The sequence below is a fragment of the Cardiocondyla obscurior genome, linkage group LG15, assembly GCF_019399895.1.
Source record: "Cardiocondyla obscurior isolate alpha-2009 linkage group LG15, Cobs3.1, whole genome shotgun sequence".
Taxonomy (NCBI): Eukaryota; Metazoa; Arthropoda; class Insecta; order Hymenoptera; family Formicidae; genus Cardiocondyla; species Cardiocondyla obscurior.
Genome location: NC_091878.1, coordinates 670,588 through 691,202, shown reverse-complemented (window position 1 = coordinate 691,202; position 20,615 = coordinate 670,588). Strand labels below are relative to the sequence as shown.

General features: G+C 37.3%; 5 protein-coding genes across 14 annotated transcripts; 3 read left to right on the top strand and 2 right to left on the bottom strand.

The window, feature by feature from the left end:
• Positions 1 to 332: 332 nt before the first annotated feature.
• Positions 333 to 11,807, bottom strand: LOC139108632 (broad-complex core protein isoforms 1/2/3/4/5). 6 transcript variants are annotated; one of them, XM_070667089.1, is made up of 5 exons: positions 8,678 to 8,971; positions 6,036 to 6,444; positions 5,356 to 5,803; positions 4,947 to 5,241; positions 333 to 4,795 (listed from the first exon to the last, which is right to left on the bottom strand). In XM_070667089.1, the coding sequence occupies exons 2-4, from the start codon at positions 6,408 to 6,410 to the stop codon at positions 4,964 to 4,966; spliced, it is 1,101 nt and encodes a 366-aa protein (XP_070523190.1). In that variant the 5' UTR covers positions 6,411 to 6,444; positions 8,678 to 8,971; the 3' UTR covers positions 333 to 4,795; positions 4,947 to 4,963. The 6 variants fall into 6 exon arrangements, with proteins under 6 accessions (XP_070523190.1, XP_070523188.1, XP_070523185.1 ...); XM_070667087.1 differs by lacking the exon at positions 8,678 to 8,971 and adding an exon at positions 11,408 to 11,807 and having other exon boundaries at positions 333 to 5,241; XM_070667084.1 differs by having other exon boundaries at positions 333 to 5,241.
• Positions 10,101 to 11,236, top strand: Rpii15 (RNA polymerase II subunit RpII15). The gene is made up of 3 exons (XM_070667093.1): positions 10,101 to 10,396; positions 10,512 to 10,585; positions 11,034 to 11,236. Exons 1-3 carry the CDS (start codon positions 10,268 to 10,270, stop codon positions 11,221 to 11,223), a joined length of 393 nt encoding a protein of 130 aa, XP_070523194.1. The 5' UTR covers positions 10,101 to 10,267; the 3' UTR covers positions 11,224 to 11,236.
• A 5-nt stretch (positions 11,808 to 11,812) lies between the features above and the next one.
• On the top strand, positions 11,813 to 14,335 carry LOC139108620 (prenylcysteine oxidase 1). 2 transcript variants are annotated; one of them, XM_070667064.1, is made up of 8 exons: positions 11,813 to 11,920; positions 12,159 to 12,259; positions 12,353 to 12,559; positions 12,655 to 12,793; positions 12,895 to 13,195; positions 13,255 to 13,378; positions 13,465 to 13,814; positions 13,901 to 14,335. In XM_070667064.1, exons 2-8 carry the CDS (start codon positions 12,166 to 12,168, stop codon positions 14,168 to 14,170), a joined length of 1,485 nt encoding a protein of 494 aa, XP_070523165.1. In that variant the 5' UTR covers positions 11,813 to 11,920; positions 12,159 to 12,165; the 3' UTR covers positions 14,171 to 14,335. The 2 variants fall into 2 exon arrangements, with proteins under 2 accessions (XP_070523165.1, XP_070523164.1); XM_070667063.1 differs by lacking the exon at positions 11,813 to 11,920 and having other exon boundaries at positions 11,934 to 12,259.
• Positions 14,336 to 14,464: 129 nt separating this feature from the next.
• Positions 14,465 to 17,097, top strand: LOC139108631 (solute carrier family 35 member E2A). Its single transcript, XM_070667083.1, has 5 exons — positions 14,465 to 15,110; positions 15,234 to 15,485; positions 15,691 to 15,877; positions 16,174 to 16,377; positions 16,446 to 17,097. The coding sequence occupies exons 1-5, from the start codon at positions 14,837 to 14,839 to the stop codon at positions 16,636 to 16,638; spliced, it is 1,110 nt and encodes a 369-aa protein (XP_070523184.1). The 5' UTR covers positions 14,465 to 14,836; the 3' UTR covers positions 16,639 to 17,097.
• Cth (Cystathionine gamma-lyase) lies at positions 16,819 to 20,425 on the bottom strand. Of its 4 annotated transcripts, XM_070667077.1 has the most exons (9): positions 20,228 to 20,425; positions 20,002 to 20,133; positions 18,893 to 19,030; positions 18,544 to 18,831; positions 18,255 to 18,386; positions 18,019 to 18,154; positions 17,777 to 17,929; positions 17,455 to 17,620; positions 16,819 to 17,379 (listed from the first exon to the last, which is right to left on the bottom strand). In XM_070667077.1, exons 3-9 carry the CDS (start codon positions 19,028 to 19,030, stop codon positions 17,235 to 17,237), a joined length of 1,158 nt encoding a protein of 385 aa, XP_070523178.1. In that variant the 5' UTR covers positions 20,002 to 20,133; positions 20,228 to 20,425; the 3' UTR covers positions 16,819 to 17,234. The 4 variants fall into 4 exon arrangements, with proteins under 4 accessions (XP_070523178.1, XP_070523180.1, XP_070523179.1 ...); XM_070667079.1 differs by having other exon boundaries at positions 18,544 to 18,817; positions 20,002 to 20,424; XM_070667078.1 differs by lacking the exons at positions 20,002 to 20,133; positions 20,228 to 20,425 and adding an exon at positions 19,248 to 19,375.
• Between the last annotated feature and the right edge of the window lie 190 nt (positions 20,426 to 20,615).

The window sequence follows — 20,615 nt, the reverse complement described above, 5'->3', positions numbered from 1 at the left end:
TTGTTGCTACACAACTCATTCACGAAACATCAAAGCACGTAATTTCTGTCGTAAATAGGCAAGCAACTATATGTATTACTAATTAAACGTACTTCTTAAAAAAAAAAAAAAAAGGATATATATATATATTTATATATATATATAAAAAAAAAAAAAAAAAAAAAATTGAATGCAATTGACTAACATATTAATAGTAACTGACTAACATATTATAAGCAATTTCAAGTAATGCTTTCCGACGTAATACAAATTTATATAATGATATATGTGGTATATGTAATGAACTGAACAATTGAAAATATATATTGAGGTCCGCTGTTTTAACGAGTACCTTTTATTTCTTTCCTTTCTTTTCTTTTTTTTTTTTTTTTGTAAATTGCGCTCTTGCTTCACATTGAAAGTGCATTAGTTCGGAAAGTTTACCGCATTATGTGAGTTATATCATTCGCTAAAAATCATTAAGAGTAAACTAAGCTAAAAAAACAAATTATAAAAAAAAGAAAATACTATGCCGATATGTGATTTTGTAGCAACTCAATGTAATCATACCTATATATATATTGTCCAAAAGTTAACAAAAATCAAACGACGAAATATCTACCACAATCGTATTAATTATTCGAACAGATCTCTGCATGTCACGTGTGCATGTTTGTGTTGTGTGTCTTTTTTATAATTTTCTTTCTTTCTTTCTTTTTTTTTTTTTCTCTCCCACGTTTTAATTGCATTGCCTATTTAATCAATTAGATAATCGGTAACTGTAAAAAAAGACTTACAAATAAATGATTCGAGGTTCAAACGATTCTAAAGTTACAGGGGCTCTATCTACAAATAATAATACCATCGTAAAACGGAGAGACCAAAGCGATACATAGTGTAATTAAATATAATATAAACTGCCTCAAGATGGCTACCTATTTACTGCTATCATAAGTGGCTATTATGATAATAGTCATTAAGTATCGTTCACACTTCTTTGATTGTGGTTTAGTTACATACTTTAAGACGTTATGATACATGTGAGTATGACACGGAGTTCCACTAAAAATATCTGTTAGATACGCTGAGCATTACTGACTTAAGCACTGTACTAAATTCACATAAAACTGTATTGTATTATTATTATTATTATTAGAAAACTAATTATTTTTCATTGGTTTGAAATACTGGTTTAATAGATCCGTATAAAACCTTTGTCAACTGGAACTCTTAGAATAATGATTTACACGATACCGATTCCTTGCTGGAAAGAATACTATATACGAGTAAGTCATTACAATTCAACTCTCATTGGACATTACAACAGGCAACAATTGCAAGTCATGTTTTTAATTCGCATTAACAATATCCAATGCACAATATGCGATTTTGTTTCTCTTTCCCTTTCTCTTTTCTTTTTCTTTTTTTTTTCCCCCCGATATATCTCGACATATCGTGAAATGTACAGAGATAATCGAGCTTGTTAAATACGTAATGATCGCATAAAGAAATGATAAATGAGAATAAATACAATGTAAGATCTGTGACATACTTGGATTAAATGTTTAACTTCAGCGTCTTGAGAATGTGTTCATCAGTCGGATGGCAGCAGTCTTACTGCAATTAATAGAAGCTGTAACAAGCCTTCTAAGTTAGATTAGTTTTTTTTTTCCCCTTTACATGTATCTTGTATATTGTCTAATATAAATAAATTAATGATCCAGTATGAGGCCAGAGAAAGGCAGTTACATACTCTAAGTGATAGATAAACTTTACTTTATCTTCTATGTGTTATTGTTCATATCCACTTTTGTTTTGTATCTGGCACTCTTTCCTATTTTAGGCTGCTTCTCAGTTTAACTGTAATTTATTTTGCTGGATTATTGCGTTGCATGGAAAAATATGGCTTTATCCAAAATGCTATTTAACAAAGGCAATACACCGTACAATTACATTGTATGCGCGCCACAGTTGTTGTCACACAATTAAACTTCTTTGAAAAGGCAAAACCAGTGTCCGTAAAAACAACGAAAGACTGGCTTTTCGCCGATTTTTACAGACATCAGGTAATTCTTATCGTCAATTACAAATGCTGTTATTTGTACACTATGCATGTAAAAAGCATTACACTACACACGTCATGATCGTTCATCTTTTGTGATGTTCAACAAAGCTAAATGGTAAACTTTGAATAAATACCGGTTCCTCTTACTGTATAAGTTATCAAGGTATATATAGAATAAAGGCAGAAAGAAGAAACCTTCCTCGACAAAGTGCCTACAAAAATATTTATATAATAGATTGAGGATTACTGTGTCTATATAAGACTTTAATCTGGTTATATTAGCCACGTGTTACCAGTCTTAAACATAGTGACTAATCGATCATGGACAACCCCCTTCAACTCTCTGTTTTTCTACAACTGTATACATTTTTTGATCTTTAAGCGTCACTCTCTGGTGCAGAATGTAAAGCGTGTCATAATTAAGAATCTCTCTATCCTTGTGGAGCTTATTTAAAAATACAGAAAGATAAATACTCGGTAAATACGTACATGTGTACAGATGCCACAGATAACTTAATGAGAGCAAGCTGAGCTTCACTGAACCATATATAAATATGATGTAATAAAAAATAACTTATGCTACGAATGCCTTCTCGTCAAAACATTTCGAGGTTTTTAAAAAAATATCGATTATATGACATAGACAATCTTCTGTTTTTTGTCCTTTCTTTTTCTCCTTCTTTCTCCCCCCCCCCCATTTTTTTTTGAACTGTACTTTGTAAATCCGACTTACTGTTACGAACAATTATTAATGCATCCAAAAACATATCTCTTGATTATCGATATAGGCTAACTACATCGGTCACTAAGTAGAAGAACGGAACACGGCTGATAATCAACCATACGCGTAGCGTTCGTCCACAGCATGAAGAAATTCTTATATTATATATATTTATATATATGTATATCCTATAAACTGGTATTTTCGTCAAGTAAACACCATTTAAGTGCGTTTACATACAAATCCTGCGTATAAAAAAGTCACAAAATAATAAGATTTTAAACATATTTGTTCAATGCTTGATCTAACATGATCTTTTGATCTTTAGTGTCATTTTCCTTATAAGTATGATGCCGTTATAACACAAGCACTTATAAGTATGGAATTAATATTTATCGATATTAATTCGTGATGGATGACAGATGGAATTCGTTTTTTTTCCTTTTTTTTGCGTTTTGTACGAGAGAACATTAAAAAAGCAGTTTATTTCAAAAGCCTCAAAAAATACTTTCTCAAAAGTTAGCTATTTTTTTTCAAAATAAACTTTTATATTAATATGTACAAAATCTCAAATTAATTTTTCTTTTTTCTTTTTTTTTATTTATTTATTTATATATTTTTTTTTTTCTTTTTAGAATTTTGGAGTAACTTTTAAGATGAGAAATATATATGTATATACAAATATACAAAAAATGTAAACGTAATCTTTACACAAAATTATTTTTCATAAAAAGAAAAAAAATAGAAACTGAGCTTTAAAGTGCCGTTACTCTGAAAATTTTAGTTTTAATTTTTGAGAAACAAAGTATAAAAAATGTTTTTTATACGTATTTCACTTTTTTCTAATGTCACATAAGGCAGAATAATATAGAAATTGCATTTATTCATTTTCTTACGCCTTTTTACTATATGTATTACTATTACCGAGAAAAAATTTTCAAAGACTTTAAAATAGGCTGCCCCTTTAAAGATGTACACATATGTGGCATTATCATAAATTTGTAATTTACAATTCCCGATTCGTAATAGATTCATAGAAATCTGTTATGAAAAATGTGTTTAAAAAATAATTTTTTTTAATAATTAAATAAATTGAGAACGTTGAAGTGTTACAGATAAAAAAATTAAGACATTAGTGAAAACGGGAACAAATTTCTATTTCTTTCTCAGCTAAGCTTTCTAAAATACAAATGTTTAAAAAAGTTTAAACTTTTTTTATATCTTTGAGAAGTATCTTCAAATCTCAAATCTTGGAAAAAAATTTACGTTAAATAGTAAAATTAAAATATTAAACTTTTTATGTTCTTTCTTTATTTTTATTTTTTTTTAATTTTTTTTATTTTTTTTTTTTTATTTAAGAAATAATTATTCTATATCAGTATCCAACATTCCATATTTATTATTAGTTTATGTTATTCAGATTATGCACAAGTCATTTATGTAGTAATGCACTATGAAAGTAGTAAATAATTTTTATATAATTGATTTATAATTATTTACGTCTTTTGATTGCACTAAAAAATCACTTTGCTGACAAACGAATTTATTTTCACGCTACTTGTGAATCTTTTACGAACAGCGAATTGCAAATTACGTATTGCATATAGTCTGCCGCTGGTTTTATGTAGTGTTATTATAATGTAATATACACACTAAGTTCACGATCATATTCCAGTATACTCTATAGCACAATAATCTTTGTATTTAATATTAAAAAAAAAAAAAAAAAACTGGGTTTAGGCAGTCTTCCTAAGGTCACTGAATCTAACGTAAATATGATCGTAAGACATGATGCAAGCCCCATGCCTTCCAATTTAATGATTTGAATGCTGTGTCCGAACTTTTACATATGGTACCTTTCGTATATACATGGAGCGGAGCTGTTCGAGACACAAATTATATCTCCAGAATGTATACTAGATTAGTAATGGCATAAATGCAGAAATACGTTATATACGTTGTAAACGGTAGTCTTCTAAATCGACGAACAAACGCGTCGCTATGAATATAAATGAATAATGAGGTGTAAACTGAAAATAAAATAAAAAAAAGTGAAAAATAAAAAATACTCAGTATAAAGGAGCTAAAAGTATAAAAACCAACGAGATGGTCTAGAACAGCTCTGATAATGCAGCGATAAAAAGTTTGTCTGATTCAAAACTGAATTCTAAAAAAACTCACTACTTCTTTGTACAGCACTACGGTAGGCTGGAATTTAGGCTTTCCGGCAAACGATAATTCATCATATGGTACGGTGGACTGGCCGGACTACTTGGCTGGCTGTTCATACCGAGATTGCTGGAGCCGCGACCGCGTTTTCGCCTCTGTAAAATGCCTTTTCTGACCATGTAGAAGCGGATTGTGCTGATCGGTATCTTGTACTTTTCCGAAGCTACTTGAAACGTCATGCCGCGTGCTACCATGTCCGAAGCTTGTTTGAGTTCCTCTTCTGAACGCCTTTGTCGTCTTTGATAACCTTTAAAATATATATATTTCCATAATATATTTAACATAAACGTGCAATTTATAGCATTTATGCAATAAATAACATTTATACATTAAAATCAGAAAGATTTCGTCTAAACCTTACCTTCGATCGCGGGAAATGGGCTGCTAGGATTACTGCAATTATTACCGGATACCATGCTAATAGAATAAGGTTTTTCCTGCTGTTGTGCGAACTGTTCATCCGGCTCCATTTTTACCATACCCTGGGTTTCGGTGAGAGTCGCTTCGCAAGCGCTAAGAGCTTTTTCTAAATGTTGTAGCGCTTCGCTGTGTTCCATGTTTACAAAGTTGGAGGAGTTGGGGTTATGCGAAACAGGAGGAGTAATAGTGGACGAGTTGTTTCCTGTGCTAGCCATCGGCGTGCATGAGAGGAAGTCAGAGGTACTTCCATCTTCGTTAGAAGAAGTATCCTTATAGTTGCTGTCTCCGTGAGTAGGAGTCGACGGAGTGACGGGTGCATTAGACTCGCACGATTGTGTATTGCTCTCATTTACCGAGTTATCACTTCCCTGAGTGGATAAGCCACGGACCTATTAAAAATACATACAACACATTATACTATTACTGTCATTATATATTATTCTAAAATAAAAATAGCTACTGGCATTATTAATTTTATTATATACACACGTGCGCGCATGTGTACTAAAATATCTTTGTCAGAATTTCTACTAAAAGGAAAGATAAAATGTAGGAATCAAGGAAACAAAATTGACTAAATCTGTAAATATATTCGGAACGAATAAAAAAAAAAAATTGTACCTGCAAAACTTCTGCTGCCTGCATCAATGTAGCTAGCTGTTGTTGCTCGACATACACTTCTCCACGATACATAAATTCAACCAGAGCCTGAAGCTCCCACATTTTCATGTCTCTCAAGAAGATGACCGGATGAGTGCACGGTATTTCCAACAAAAGACGTTCCAAATAGTCGCTGCAGGCGGACAACACAACCTTGTGACACTTTATCGAGCCTCCGTCACAAGCTAAAGTCACATCAACAAACTGCTCCGAGCTGAGTAACTTTGGAAACGCACTGTGCATATTTGATTGATGGGAAGTCCAAGAGACACAGAATTGTTGGCGATCTCCTCCGGGATAAGTACCCGGATTGGGTAAATTATTTCCAGATTCCATGATTGTAGTTGTTGTTCAATGCAAGGCAAGTCGCCTGTAAAGAAAAAAAAAATTGAAATTAATATAGTTAATCGGCATCCAGCCACATCCAGACAATTAAAACAAAATTATAATTTTATTCCGGGCATATCAAGCAGTCGTTGCCGAAAAAGCTCTTACAAATACTAATATCCTACAAATAAGTAAAATGACGAAAAATGCAACTTGATAAAAAGCTTGAGAAATTCCGTGGCATTCTTTAAAACGACGTCCCTTAATCTTTTGTGCGTCGCTCGTGTACTAATAATTGAACAAAGGGGCGCATTCACGAGGCACGCTAATGGAAACACTCACGGAGGAAAAGAGTTAAAAATAAAAAAAAAAAAAAAGAAAAAAGGCTTCAACAAAGGCGCACCAACACCGCGAAGTCAGAAACGGATTCGAAGAAACGTGTCCACCGCCACGCGAAGGGTCTCTTTCCCGCAAGTTATTCTTGGACGCCTGTAATTAACGAAACGAATGACGGATCTAGCATGCCGGCGGCCGAGTTCGCGGGACCCGTTGCTCTCTCGCCTGGAGCAATCCCACCTCTCAGCCACCGAGGGAAGCGACGCGTCGTCCTCGGCGTAGCGGCGTCGGGAGATCAGCGTGCGCGGAACGCGGGAACGTCATCGGAACAAAGACAAAGACGAGGGGGGGAAGGAGGGGGCCTCGCGGGGGCCAGCCAGCCCGGCGGTCGGTTTTCGAAAGGGGGGCTTTCCTCCCTCCTCCTCCTGCTCCGCAGACGAAAGCGATCGGGCCGCGGCAAACAAAAGAGATCTCGGTGGGACCGCGGCTAGGTTAACGAGAAACACGGCGATCGAGTTAAAAAAAAAAATTTTACAATATGGCTGTCTGGCATAGGTCTAAAGCGGAACAACAATATTCGTGAACTTATACACGCACGTAGGTGCGCGCGCGCATAAAGAGCGGCACAGAAGCGCATATATGCATATATCGCGCACGAGTGTAAAAGCAACGCACGCCATAAACTCCTCCCTAGCGACACGACGCTATTACCACGAATATATACGTACGTACGCGGGAGTCGGGATCGGCGATTTGGAGCACGGCGTCGACGAGATTGATCGACAATCTCGGGGGAGGCGCGGATGAAACGCCGACGACGCGCGAGTGACAAGCCAACGCGTCCGGCCGCCGGATGCACGCGCTCCCGCGAGAAGCGAGAGCGGCAGCCGGGCACACGCAACTCGATCGGGCACTCGCACACTCGGTCGGACACTCGGCTTTCGCCACGCGGAAACGTAGGAAAACGCGTCTTCGCCGACGGCACTCGCTCCGCGCGATCACGTGTGCCCGTCGTTCGGACCCCGCGAGAGAACGGACAAGACAGCCGGCGACTCTGGCGGTCGTCACGGCGGAGGAATAAAAAAAATTCTTCGCTGCGCTGCGGGAGAGGCACGTCACCCTCCCCCTTTACCCCGTTTACCCGCAAAAGAACGCCCCCGGGGCGCTAAAAAATCGCCACCACCACTTGATCGCGTACGTACACTTTTCGTGCTCTGCGTTCACGTTTCTCGGCCGTCTTCTCTCCCACGGGGACGCCGTGAGGCGTCGTGTGCTCTCGTCTACGATGGGGAAAAGCGACGCAGAACGCCACGCGCCGCACCGCGCCTCGTCTCCGTCTCTCGGCCACGCACTCGTACGTCTCGGATAAATCTCGGCTGTACTACACGGTGCACTCGCGCGCGGGTGCTCCCCCAGCAGGTAGTTTCACCGCGGTAGCCAATTCCACTCGCCGAAATATTCCGTCGTTCGCGAAAAGAATCCCTTAAGAAAACATTCGGCCGTCGAGATTTATACCAGTGAGGGGAGTCACGACAGGAAGAAGCTTGAAGAGGGGAAGGGGGAAGAGAGGTGCGAAGAGAGATGGAAGAGGGGATACGGAGAGCAATAAGACCGGTGAAAGAGACGGGGGAGGATACATCCGCGTTAGTCGCTCCATCTCTCTTTTTCTCTTTGCGCGCGCGTGTGCTCGCGTACATGTACGAGAGGCGCACACCAGCGTGCGATCGGCGTGTGCCTGAGAAACCGCTCATACACGAGACGCTAGAGATGGAAAGAGAAGGAGGAAAGAAAAAAAAAAAAAAAAGAGAGAAAGAGAGAAGCGAGCAAGCGCGGCAAGGCGAGCGAGCGAAAGCGAGGAGAGAAAGAGAGAGAACCTGAGAAAAGAAGCGGCCGTCAAGAACAAGGCGGATAGAGCGGCGGACTCGTTGATCGATACTTACTCGGTCTAGCCGGGCTGAACGGCCTCGCGTTACCGATGTTTCGACGCCGACGGCGGGCTCCCCAGGCGGCGCCGCGCTCTATCCGCAAAAAGTGTCGCTAGAGTCGAGCTAGCGTGCCGCGACGGGCCTCTAGCGCGCATCCGTCACCGCGCAGTAAAACTTCCGCCGATCTCTCTCGGGACGACGAACCCGCGCGCGCGCGCGCCTCCTCACCGGGCCTTCTACCTCCTGGTGCACCTCTTTTCCCTCCCTCACACCCGCGACAACAACAACCGGACTGCGACGAAGCAACGTAAAATCAAGCCGGTCCCCGGTACCTACCACTCCCCGCGCTCGATCGCACTCGATTGCGCCCCGTCGTTGTTTTATGCGCGACACCGCCGCCGAGAGCGCCCTCATAGAAACCACCCGAATACACATGTCTCGCGCGAGTCTGTTCCCTCGATCGTGTTTGTTTTATTTTACTCTTTTTCGCTCCGGCAGCGCGAGAACGAGCTTTTTTTTATGCGCACAGCGGTGAAGGAGGAGGAAAGAAAGAAAGAGAGAGATAGAGAGAAAGAAAAAAAAAAAAGTAAATGTATCGATAACCAATCATGCTCGGGAGATAATCCAAGTAATACACTTTCTTCACTGAGCGGTAAAAACCGAAGAGAAATCTGCGAAAACGTAATAATAGATTTCTCCGTTTAAGTACGATTGAAAACTTTAATTCTTCATTAGGATCGTCTTGCAGGGCAGACCTTAGAATAAAACCATTCTTTTGGGAGTTTTTTTACGATTAGTAAGGAACCTTGCATCTGCTCGCTAGACAACGGTACACTTTCTACACTCGGAGTGAATAAGACATGTATGCAATCGGATGGCGGAGACGGAAAGAGAGAGAGAGAATTAACAAGAGTGCCAAAAGTTCACCCAAAGTACAAACCTTTTGTTCGATTACTTTTATTTGCCTTGCAATGCACCTTTCGACGGATTGCCGAATGTCACACGCTAAATTATCGCGCATGCTCGAACCCAATTAGTCAGGCGTACACAACAGTTATTAATTATAATGCCAACTGTTCAACGAAGTTCGTTTTACCCTCGTCGAGAATAGGAAGTTGAAATACATTAATTTGTATAATTTTTATCTGCAATTCTTTATACAGACAACTACGAAATTAATTATTAAACTAATTGTTAAATAAAACAATATTTCTTTTTATATTAATCGCAGCTGAAAGAACTGTACGTTAAAATTCCACAGACTTTCTGCTTTTTTTTTTTTAATAGAATTCTTATAAAAGTTTGCAATTTTTGAAGGAAAATTTTAACATTTTTATAGATTTTGTTTTAGAATATGCAACTGTGGGCGAAACAGATTCTATGAAACTGTCGAATGTGTCGACAGATAGCGCGTCGATTGATTCCGCCACCGCTGACCACCACGCGCTACCCGGCTACGTTATTATTGTTGATGCGTCGTGTCGCGTGTGGTCATCGAAGGATTATTCTTTCGCGTCGATCGACACGACGTTCAAGTCGGCTGGACGGATAATTTCGCAGATAATTATATTTCAAAGCCAAGATTAATTAATTTGGCGCGCAGTCATGTCGAAGATAGCAGGCTACGACACGCACGATGACGGTCCGGGATTCGTAGGCATTAGGTTTTGTCAAGAATGTAATAACATGTTATACCCGAAGGAGGATAAAGAGAACAAGGTGCTCATGTATGCGGTGAGTATTGTCAAGAAAATGACACGAGAGAATAGCGTTGGATTACGCGTCGTAGATCGCATAAAATAAATAAAAAAAAAAAAAGATTATAATGCCGTATACCTGGCTGTTTCAGTGCAGAAATTGTGATTTCAAACAGCTGGCGGACAGCAACTGCATCTATGTGAACAAAATCATGCACGAGATAGAGTAAGTTGAAAATAAATGACTCTAAATGAAATTATTCTGAATTAATTAATATAAACATTGTACAGAACGATTTAATTTAGAATGATACACAGGAAAGTGTATAATATATGTAAGGGAGAAACAAACATATCATTTTGTGCACCAGTATTTTTGTTATACAAGATGATATATTGCTTTTGATACGGCAAGCTGTAAGCTTGTCGCAAAGTTCGAGTTTGCAAAGCAGACTGTGTTGAAGAGACATTTTCAATCGCAGAATATTGAGTAATGTTGTATTACGATTGAATTTTACGCTTAAATATTGAGAAAAAAATTAGTTAGAGCAAATTAATAAAGAAATAAAGAATTCGCTGAGCTTACAACGATCACTCGAGTCTCCTGAACACACCCGTTGATTTTGCCCTATGTTAAATACACGTTAAATAATTTTTTTTTTTTTTTTTTCCAGCGAACTAACGCACATCGTCGCCGATGTGATATCTGATCCTACGCTGCCAAGAACTGAGGAACACCCATGCCCGAAATGCAATCATAGAGAAGCTGTATTTTTTCAGGCACAAACTAGACGGGCTGAGGAAGAAATGAGGTTGTATTATGTATGTACAAATCAACTCTGTTGCCACAGGTGGACGGAATAAACGGTATAATGAACGTCCAGTGTTATATTTGTCCCATTTGTAACATAATTCTTAAGAAGTTAAAAAAATTATACTGAATTGTACGTGTGCTCAATGGAGGGATGCAAACGTGTGTAGTATGAATAAAAAGTATTAATAAAAATACTGGTGAGAGAACGTTCGTGCAGAAGGGCTAATGAATTACCGTAAAACTCAACGCTCGGCTCACAATCTCTATTTTCTTGCTGAGCATTTATCCCTCCGGCCGCTGAATCGCGCGGTTGGCTTGCGGGCCGGCGACCGCCTTGCAAGTCGTGCTTCCCAGCCTCGGTTCGGTGTTTTACGGGCTACGTCGTGCAATTGCAACACATCTCCGTAGGCGCAAACCGTGTTATCGCGGCCCTTTGTCGAGCCGAGCGTTCGGTGACATCTCGGTTGACGCGCGACAAAAGATCGGATTCCTATATCCGATTTACTCTACCGATCGCTCTGTCATCGTGAGAAGAAGGACGAAGGCGTTGCGAATTGACGGCGCAGCCCGTGAACGCCTACTCCCAGCTGTTTATCTGGGCCATGCACAGCCATACTGAATTTAATCGCTGATCGCTATATATACATAATACGACCTGGGCAGCACCGCGAGAAGCGCGAGCACCACTAGCACCGCGGGAGCTTCCTGAGTTCCTGCGTCACGTGATTCCGTGTATCTTTATGTTGCGTATGTATTGCGTATGTATATATGTATATAGATACATATACCGAGATGTCAGCAATGCTGCAGCCGGCGTTTCTTACGGCACACTGCGGCACGCACAATCGTAAAACAAAAAAAAATATATAAATATTCATTGATAAGAATTGATAATTTTCGTTCGCTAATTGCATAACATACGATACGATGTGAGAGACGCAATTTTTTTGCATCTGTATAGTTTATACGTACCTACGTGTCGTAGATACATCATGAATAAGCCAGATGCAGCGTTATTGCTATTCGGAGTATTAATATTAATATTCCAACAAGGGATTTCTCTTCAGGTACAAACTCCGCGTATCGGTAAGATTTAATTTTTTATTTCGATATATGGTGTAATCTATAAAAACGTTTGATTTAATTCAATCTCGCGTTTAATTCTTGAATATTTTATAGCTATTATAGGAGGTGGAATTGGTGGTGCAGCAGCCTCACATTTTCTCACTGAATTGTTCAACGAAAATTTAAATATCGACTTATACGAGGGGAAAACTATTGGCGGACGATTAGCAACTATCAAGATCGACAGAGATGAATTTGAGGCCGGCGGTTCCATTATACATCCTAAAAATATGTATATGCAAAGATTTGTTAAACTTTTAGGTAAGTATAAACAGCATTTTTCTGTTTCTTTAGTTTTATTATACTAATCTGTAATATGTAAGCGACATTGATCGGCATTTTTCATAAACCTTTAGGTTTGGAAAAGAATGAAGGCCTTGGTCAGGAGAAAACAGCTATATGGGATGGAACAGATTTTATATTTGTAGACGGCGATTGGATATCGCTAATAAAATTAATTTACAGATATGGGTTTCAAGTGTTTAAACTCATGAGGTATTGGAAAACTCTATTTACCACTTTAAGTAATTTTAACGAAGTAAAGTAATGAGAGGAAGGAAAGAAAATAGTGACACACACATTTTTCCTTTGAATAGCCATATAAACAGCTTGATAGAAGATTTTCTGAAGATATATGATCTGCAGGACGCCGGACAATCTTTCGCCAACGTCACTGCATTGTTGTCAGCGATGAATAAAGATTTTCCACAATTATTACAAATATCTACGAAGGAATATTTTTCGCGCATGGGCTTTTCGGAAAATCTAATCGATGAATTAGTAGAAGCCGCTACTGTAGTGAATTATGGTCAAGATGTCGACATCCAAAGTTTTGTTGGTTCTATAGCTCTAGCGGCAAATGGTGAATTATGGTCCGTTAAAGGGGGAAATAAAAAGGTAATTATAATAATATATTATCTATCTGAACGCGTATAAAATGCAAGTTTGAATTCTAGGTACCGGAGCATCTTATTTACAGAAATAAAAACGTCAATGTAGCACCGAGTCGTGTTACGAATATTCGCAGTTTATCAAAGAGCGATGATTCGAGCCATTACGAAGTAACTTACATAAACAAAGGTGCGACAGACAAATGTAGATTTTGTCAAGCATTAAAATAGATATTTAAATTGTATTAAAAATAATGTGAATATCACAAATTCCAGATAGCACAGATTCAATGACGTCTACTTACGATATCGTGATTATTGCTGCACCACTCACGGAAGATCAAGAATTTCAAATTGAATTTAACGAATTTCCGGACGACTTTGCCTTTCCAGGAAATTATCAGACGACGTACGCAACGTTTGTCAAAGCGAATCTTAACCCAAAGTACTTTGGCTTGAAAACGACTTTCGATGCTGTTCTAAGTTGCAATCCGAATAAGACGAAGATTAGTTCAGTTGGAAAATTACATCTCGTTGATGGTTCAATTGAAATAGATCCACCAGTTTGGAAAGTCTTTAGCAGAAATTCTATGGAAACAAGTCTTATACACGATATATTTTCTCAAGTATGGAATATACTACAACTTCTGGATAAAATACAGAAGATTTGATTTGATATATAATTAATAATAATTTTCTTTTTTTTATTAAGGTCATTGAGAAAAAGGAAATTGCCTGGAAAGCGTATCCTCGTTATTCAACGAAAGTAAATCTAGATAATTTCAAGCTGCATGACGCACTGTATCACGTAAATGCGATTGAATGGGCTGCAAGTGCGATGGAGATGAGTGCAGTAGCTGGAAGAAACGTCGCTATCTTAGCATACAACGATTTTCTTACAAAATCACATAACTTTATATTAGATAAAACAAGAGAGATTCATGAAGATTCTAAACAAGTACACGAGCATATAGAATTTTAATAATACTGTTAGTACTGTAGAGACTCTAATCGTTTATTCATGTTAATATTATTAATGGGTTTTATATCGGGAGTATTCTCGAAAGTAATATTATTTTTGTAAGTTTATTTTTACAATATAAAATAAAAATTATGAAATAAAGCAATAATTTTAAAAATCACAAAATTAAATAACTAAAAATTAATTAGTTTTTAATTCAAAAACTTTACGTATTTTTATGCAAAATTTTAGGCCTAATTATTTATAAAGATATTTATTAATAAAGCGTTCCAAAAAGTGCAGATAGTACAAATGTAAAGAAAGCCGGCATATAGGTAATATTAGTTGGAATGTATGTGCAACATAGGTAGTAGTGTAAGTGAATGTTGCAGCGAACCTAGGGAGGTAATATCAGGTAGTATTGGTCGACGATGCCGCTGCAGAAGGTGTGGATATTCATAAAAAGAGAAGAAATATTAAAGGGAGAGACAATTGTCATGTAAAAACGAAAACAACGGCGATCGCCGATTGACAAATTACGACTGTCACGATCGCCGTGAGTGGTCATCTAATCTAACCTAACCTGCGCCAAGGACGGCGAGTTTCTCTAGGCGATATGAAAAATGTGATATCTCGTACCTCGTAAGGCGACGCGAGGTCCTCGGAGGTCGGAGAAGTGGACGAGAAATGGAGAATTACTCCGTGCGCATCAATTATCCACAGACCGGCCGTGGAGATGTCGACGAACAGCCAGCCGTATCTCACGACGCCCAGCCGAGGCAGCACGTGGACCACGTCAAGAGGAGAGAGGATGTGGTCGTTTTAACAAGCGACACGAAAGGCGGTCTGTTCAATCCTCGAGCCCTCCTCTTTCTCACCCTGTGGTACGTCTTCAGCGGGTGCACTTTGTTTCTGAACAAATACATACTGTCCTACATGGAAGGCGATCCCACTATCTTGGGTAAGCAAATGAGCATTCTGACCTCTTGATCATGCTTGATCGTGAAATAAAATATATGATAAATTTTTTTAATAACTTATTTATACTTATAATTTATTGTAATTTACTTGTTTCGAATTATAGGCGCCTGTCAAATGTTGATGACCGCAATATGTGGATTGATACAAATGTATTTTCCTTGTGGTATGTACAAAGCCAGTCCACGATTGATGAGACCTCCAGGATTTTATAAGCACATGACACTGGTAGGATGCACGAGATTCGCCACGGTAGTCTTAGGTCTAGTATCGTTAAATTACGTAGCTGTAAGCTTCACAGAAACCATAAAGAGTAGTGCACCTCTTTTCACCGTCCTTATCAGCAGGTATTTATTAGGTGAGTATTTCATACCTCTTTTTATCTAATGTATAATTTCTAGTGGAATTAAAAATTAAATTTTTAATAATTAGGTAATTAAAAATTCTCAAAATTTCGTCTCGCGTATAAGAGGCACGGTAGCGCGCTGCGCCGATATTTGGCGCGAGGCACTACCGTGCCTCTTGATTAATCTAAATTAATAATCGATGAATCATGTTTCTAGGGGAACATACTGGATTATATGTAAATTTATCTTTAATACCTGTAATGGGTGGATTGGCACTGTGTTCTATTAATGAAATTAGTTTCGACCTTAGAGGATTTATTGCCGCAATGGCCACAAACGTAACAGAGTGCTTGCAAAACGTTTACTCAAAGATGTTAATCAGTGGTGATAATTTTAAATATACGTAAGTAATGGCATACACACCGAAGAGCAGATACGGCGTTTTCTGCGGCGACAGCGGCTAGCGTACGTAACTCTATGCGGCGGAGGCAGGGAATGAGAAAACGGGAGGAAAAAAAAGTCATCGGCAATCCGGCCGGCGCGGTACATACACGCGAAACATGTGAAACTCGACGCGCACGACTCTAAAATCACGTTCACTAGCTGCCGTTTGCGCAGCAAACGTAATTTCTGCTTTCCAGCGTACGCGTAAGAATGTAAACTGGAAGAAAAAAAAAAAAATCTTATTATTTTTTACAGACCAGCAGAATTGCAATTTTATACCAGTTTAGCGTCAATTGTGGTACAAATACCGGTGTCGATATTATTGGTCGATTTACCTACTCTTGAGCATTCCATGAGTTTTAAATTATTCGCTGCATTCCTTCTCAATGGAGTGTTCTTCCATTTTCAAAGTATTACTGCTTATGTACTTATGGACTATATCAGTCCTGTGACACACAGGTACGCAATTTTATTTTTCATTTAATTAAACTGCAATTTCTTGACTGTAAAATATATTATTATTGTAGCGTTGCTAATACTGCAAAGAGAGCTTTCCTAATATGGCTCTCTGTGCTGTTATTTAACAATTCTGTGACGGGTTTATCAGCGCTCGGCACTTCTTGCGTCATTGTAGGAGTGTTGTTGTACAATCGGGCACAGGAGTATGATAGGATGTGTAAAACGAAGTTACGATATTCGTCAAAAATCAATTTACAATAGGACAACTTTTCAGTCTACAAGGAATCAGGAGAAACATGTCACTGCATCAAACATATTGCATATTGCATTGGTAGTACAAATAATATCCAATTTTTATACAACAGTATTCTATTCATTAAAACATAATGTACAGGGTGTTTTACGGTTGGTGTAAGAATGGGTTTGATCTATTAAAAACAATCAAATTAAATTTTTTTTAATCGTAATTTGTAATATATCACATTAATTATTCTAAACAATAATTTATATCGTTTATAAACTGGAGAAAATTATTTATTTGTATATTAAAAACAATTATACTTATAGGTATAATAAACCAAAAAAAAATCAGGGCGAACGATGACATGTGTAAAATATTATCCGATTATTGTATTATACAAGTGTTCCTAATGTATAAATGTGAGACCTATGAAATGTATAAAAATTTTATAAGAATAAAAATTCTTTATATAATATCAATTCTTCAAACAGTGTTGTATGAAGATTTGTGATGCTGTAATTCATTTATAGTACAATATTATGCAATTATTATATAAATTATATAAATTAGAATACATGCCGAAATATTATTTTGAGTTGTGTGATGGTTTATTAATTCATTGGCAAGCATCCAATGCTTGTTTTATGTCGGCTATAAGATCTTGTTCGGCTTCAAGACCAACAGATAGTCGAATTAGTTGATCAGTTATACCCAATTCTACACGCATTTCTTCCGGCACAGAAGAATGCGTCATTATGGATCTGAATAATAGTAAATGTGTTAAAAATATGTTTTTCGATATACAATATATGTATGTATGTATTTCGGATACTTACGGTAATTCAGCCAATGATTCATAACCGCCTAAAGATTCAGCTAACGTAAAAACTTTCAACGCTTTCAAAAAGCGTGCAGAATCTCCTTTCAAATAAAAAGATATCATTCCGCTGTGCCCCGATGTTTGTTTAAGAGCAACATCATGTTGTTGATGTGACGGAAGATCTGTAACGCAACAACGTATGCATCTTATCTTATTTATGTTTCATCATTGTATAAATTATTGCGACATTAATTATAGATAACTAAAGTATGCAAGAGATAATAAATTCATGCTCTTATTTTAAGACCACATGTAAGATAAGAAAATAAAATGTATACATGGATGGAGCACTTGTTCGACGCAAGGATGGGACTCGAGAAATTTAGCAACCGCCAAACCATTCTTCATATGTTGCTGCATTCTGAGTTCAAGAGTTTTCAAACTGCGATTAACCATGGCGCAGTCAAATGGTGATGGGATGATACCCATGGCTAGATAGAACAAAAATGTATCATTACACTTGCACAAATATATAAAGTTTTTTCAAATACGTGAGTCTCGAAAACTTTCATTAATTTACCTTTTTGTATGAATCGCAATTTTTCCGCGAGATCGTCTCGCGATGTGACACAGGCGCCCATAATAATATCAGAATGGCCATTCATATATTTTGACATCGAATACATCGATATATGTGCGCCAAGCTCGAGAGGTTTCTGTTTTAAAAACGTAATAAGTTATTTAGTTTTAATTTCTTTTAGATTCAATACTTACATTTCAACATTTTTTTTTTTTTTAAACGTATGTTAAACTTACTTGATAATAACATGTAAGAAAAGTATTGTCGACTACTAATATAATGTCCGGACGAGATTTCAAGCTATCAGCTACCGCTTTAATATCTATTACTTTCATCAAGGGGTTTGTTGGAGTTTCGAGCCACACCATCTGTAACAAAACGAATTGTAATGCAGATCTAGTAGGAGCGTTACGCTATATATTTACCATAAATTTATATACTTAATATTAAAAAATATAATAAAGAATTTTAAATGCAAAATATTCAAGTAATCATAATTAATGTAATTAATTATTATTTTTAAACCTTTGTATTCGGTTGTAAGGCGTCCACAACATTCTGCACATTCGTCATATCGACGAAGGTATATTTTATACCTTGCTTGCTCATGCAATTTTGTATATAACGATTCGTCCCACCATAGAGATCATCTCCCGCAACAAAATGATCTCCTGCCTGTAATAAAGCTGAAATTGCAGTAGTAGCGCCCAATCCTGAAGAGTAGCAAAAACCATGTTTGCCGTTTTCTAAAGCAGCTAGGCATGTTTCCAAAACGTCACGTGTAGGATTGCCGCCTCTACTATAGTCATATTTCTAAAATTAAAACGTTATTGCACAAGTTTTTAATATTTTAAAGTTATATAAAAACATTTACTTCGTAATCTCCTGGACCATCTTGCTGGAAAGTGGTGGACATCACCAAAGGTGGAACAACCGAGCGATGGCTCCATTGCTGAGGATCTTGCCCGGAATGAATAGCTATTGTGGCAAAACCTTTTCTGTTTGAAGACATCTGTAAAAAATATTAATTAAAGATAATAAATTATTCATTTATTATTAATATATATCGATATTATTATTAATATAATCCATTCCTTATATTTATTTAATCGCAAACAATAAACTAAACGCATGTAATATATATGCGTTATATAATATATATGCGTTATATAATATATATGCGTTTAGTTCTTTGTTTGCAGTTTTGAAAAATTATTTATTATTACTACCGAGTACTGAATTAAAACGTCTGGACAAACGATCGTTAAGAAAACTATGAAACGGGTGCGATAGACGACGGCAAGTATTAATTAGAAAAAAAAAGGTGGAGTCAGCGCAAACAGATAAGCGATAAACGGCAAGAAATAACTGTAAGATTGCACATATGCTGCACCGTTCGTCTATTATCGCGCACTGATTAAACCTGTTATTTTTCGAAGGAATACTCGTCTATTAATTATAGCATCCGTTTCACAGTTTTCTTAACGCCCGTTTGCCCAAACGTTTTAATTAATCATTACTTGTTAATAATAATAATTATTTCAAAATGATATAGGACTTAATTATTACATTCGGGTGATGTCCTTAAAATCGGAGGTAATACCTTATCGGAACTTTATCCAAAAAAAGAACAATGCGATAAATTTTGGATAATACGAAAATTAAATTTTAATACTTTAAATTCAAATTAAAACTCGTTCAAAGTGCTAGAAAATTAAATTAAATGTATTCTTTCTTTCGAAAATTAAAGCGCTCGTTTATTTGATAATTTTTTGGACTTTTTTTACATAAAATTTAAATGTAACCTCGCTTTTATATGATTTTTAAGGTAACATTTTGTACTTTCGTAACGTTTAAGACATAGATTTGCATACGCACTTTAATCCTGGATTAGAATTTTTAATTTTGTAAAGCCAATTCTGAGATTTAGTTTGAAATACGAATAGGTAATAAAATAAAAAAGTCTGTTGCAATAAAACTTACATTGATGAAAAGCAGCGAATGTTTGCTGTAGCCAAAATTTGCGAGTCTTCTTGGGGATCGTAGAAAAAATTCAGCCAGGTAATGTTAACACCTCGTGGCTTCTGCCAAATGATTGAAACGAACTGACCAGAACTAACCTCACCGGAAACGACATCATTGAATAAAATTAAGGAAATAATAACTACGGGAGGGGAGAAACCTGCACCTCCCTATTTTATCCATATACCTTCGTATAAGTTCTATATGGTTTTACCACACATATATTTTTTGAATTGGTTTTACAGGATAAATTTAGCGACAGCCCCCGAGCAGTGGTCGCAGATTTTAGACGGGCAACATACGCACACTAGGCACAATGCCGTGTCCGTGTGTGCCCGTAGCGCCTGCCTCGGACGCAGAGAGTCGAACTCGGAATCGCGGCTTCCACGCGTAAAGATATAGAGACTCGTCCGTGTGAAGCCAGCGTTTCGGCTGCCGTCGGATAGAAAAAAAGGCCAGAACTATACACTGTCCTACTCTTTCGCGGCGTCGCCGGCAGTTATCACAGATTCGCTTCACACTAACATCGCCGAGTTATAAGATGAGAGCAGAAATATAAACTTAACAGTAAAATA

Excerpts from the sequence above, each read along its gene's own strand:
- LOC139108620 (XM_070667064.1), top strand. The coding sequence starts at position 12,166 with ATGAATAAGCCAGATGCAGCGTTATTGCTATTCGGAGTATTAATATTA. Across the intron at positions 12,260-12,352 it reads GGTACAAACTCCGCGTATCG|CTATTATAGGAGGTGGAATT; the intron begins GTAAGATTTAAT and ends AATATTTTATAG. Across the intron at positions 13,196-13,254 it reads TTAAAGGGGGAAATAAAAAG|GTACCGGAGCATCTTATTTA; the intron begins GTAATTATAATA and ends TTTGAATTCTAG.
- Rpii15 (XM_070667093.1), top strand. The coding sequence starts at position 10,268 with ATGTCGAAGATAGCAGGCTACGACACGCACGATGACGGTCCGGGATTC. Across the intron at positions 10,397-10,511 it reads ACAAGGTGCTCATGTATGCG|TGCAGAAATTGTGATTTCAA; the intron begins GTGAGTATTGTC and ends TGGCTGTTTCAG. Across the intron at positions 10,586-11,033 it reads AAAATCATGCACGAGATAGA|CGAACTAACGCACATCGTCG; the intron begins GTAAGTTGAAAA and ends TTTTTTTTCCAG.
- LOC139108632 (XM_070667087.1), bottom strand. The coding sequence starts at position 6,410 with ATGGAATCTGGAAATAATTTACCCAATCCGGGTACTTATCCCGGAGGA. Across the intron at positions 5,804-6,035 it reads AGGCAGCAGAAGTTTTGCAG|GTCCGTGGCTTATCCACTCA; the intron begins GTACAATTTTTT and ends TATTTTTAATAG. Across the intron at positions 5,242-5,355 it reads CCCATTTCCCGCGATCGAAG|GTTATCAAAGACGACAAAGG; the intron begins GTAAGGTTTAGA and ends TATATTTTAAAG.
- Cth (XM_070667077.1), bottom strand. The coding sequence starts at position 19,030 with ATGTCTTCAAACAGAAAAGGTTTTGCCACAATAGCTATTCATTCCGGG. Across the intron at positions 17,621-17,776 it reads CGAACAAGTGCTCCATCCAT|ATCTTCCGTCACATCAACAA; the intron begins GTATACATTTTA and ends GTTGCGTTACAG. Across the intron at positions 17,380-17,454 it reads GAATCATTGGCTGAATTACC|ATCCATAATGACGCATTCTT; the intron begins GTAAGTATCCGA and ends ACTATTATTCAG.
- LOC139108631 (XM_070667083.1), top strand. The coding sequence starts at position 14,837 with ATGGAGAATTACTCCGTGCGCATCAATTATCCACAGACCGGCCGTGGA. Across the intron at positions 15,111-15,233 it reads AGGCGATCCCACTATCTTGG|GCGCCTGTCAAATGTTGATG; the intron begins GTAAGCAAATGA and ends TTCGAATTATAG. Across the intron at positions 15,486-15,690 it reads TATCAGCAGGTATTTATTAG|GGGAACATACTGGATTATAT; the intron begins GTGAGTATTTCA and ends TCATGTTTCTAG.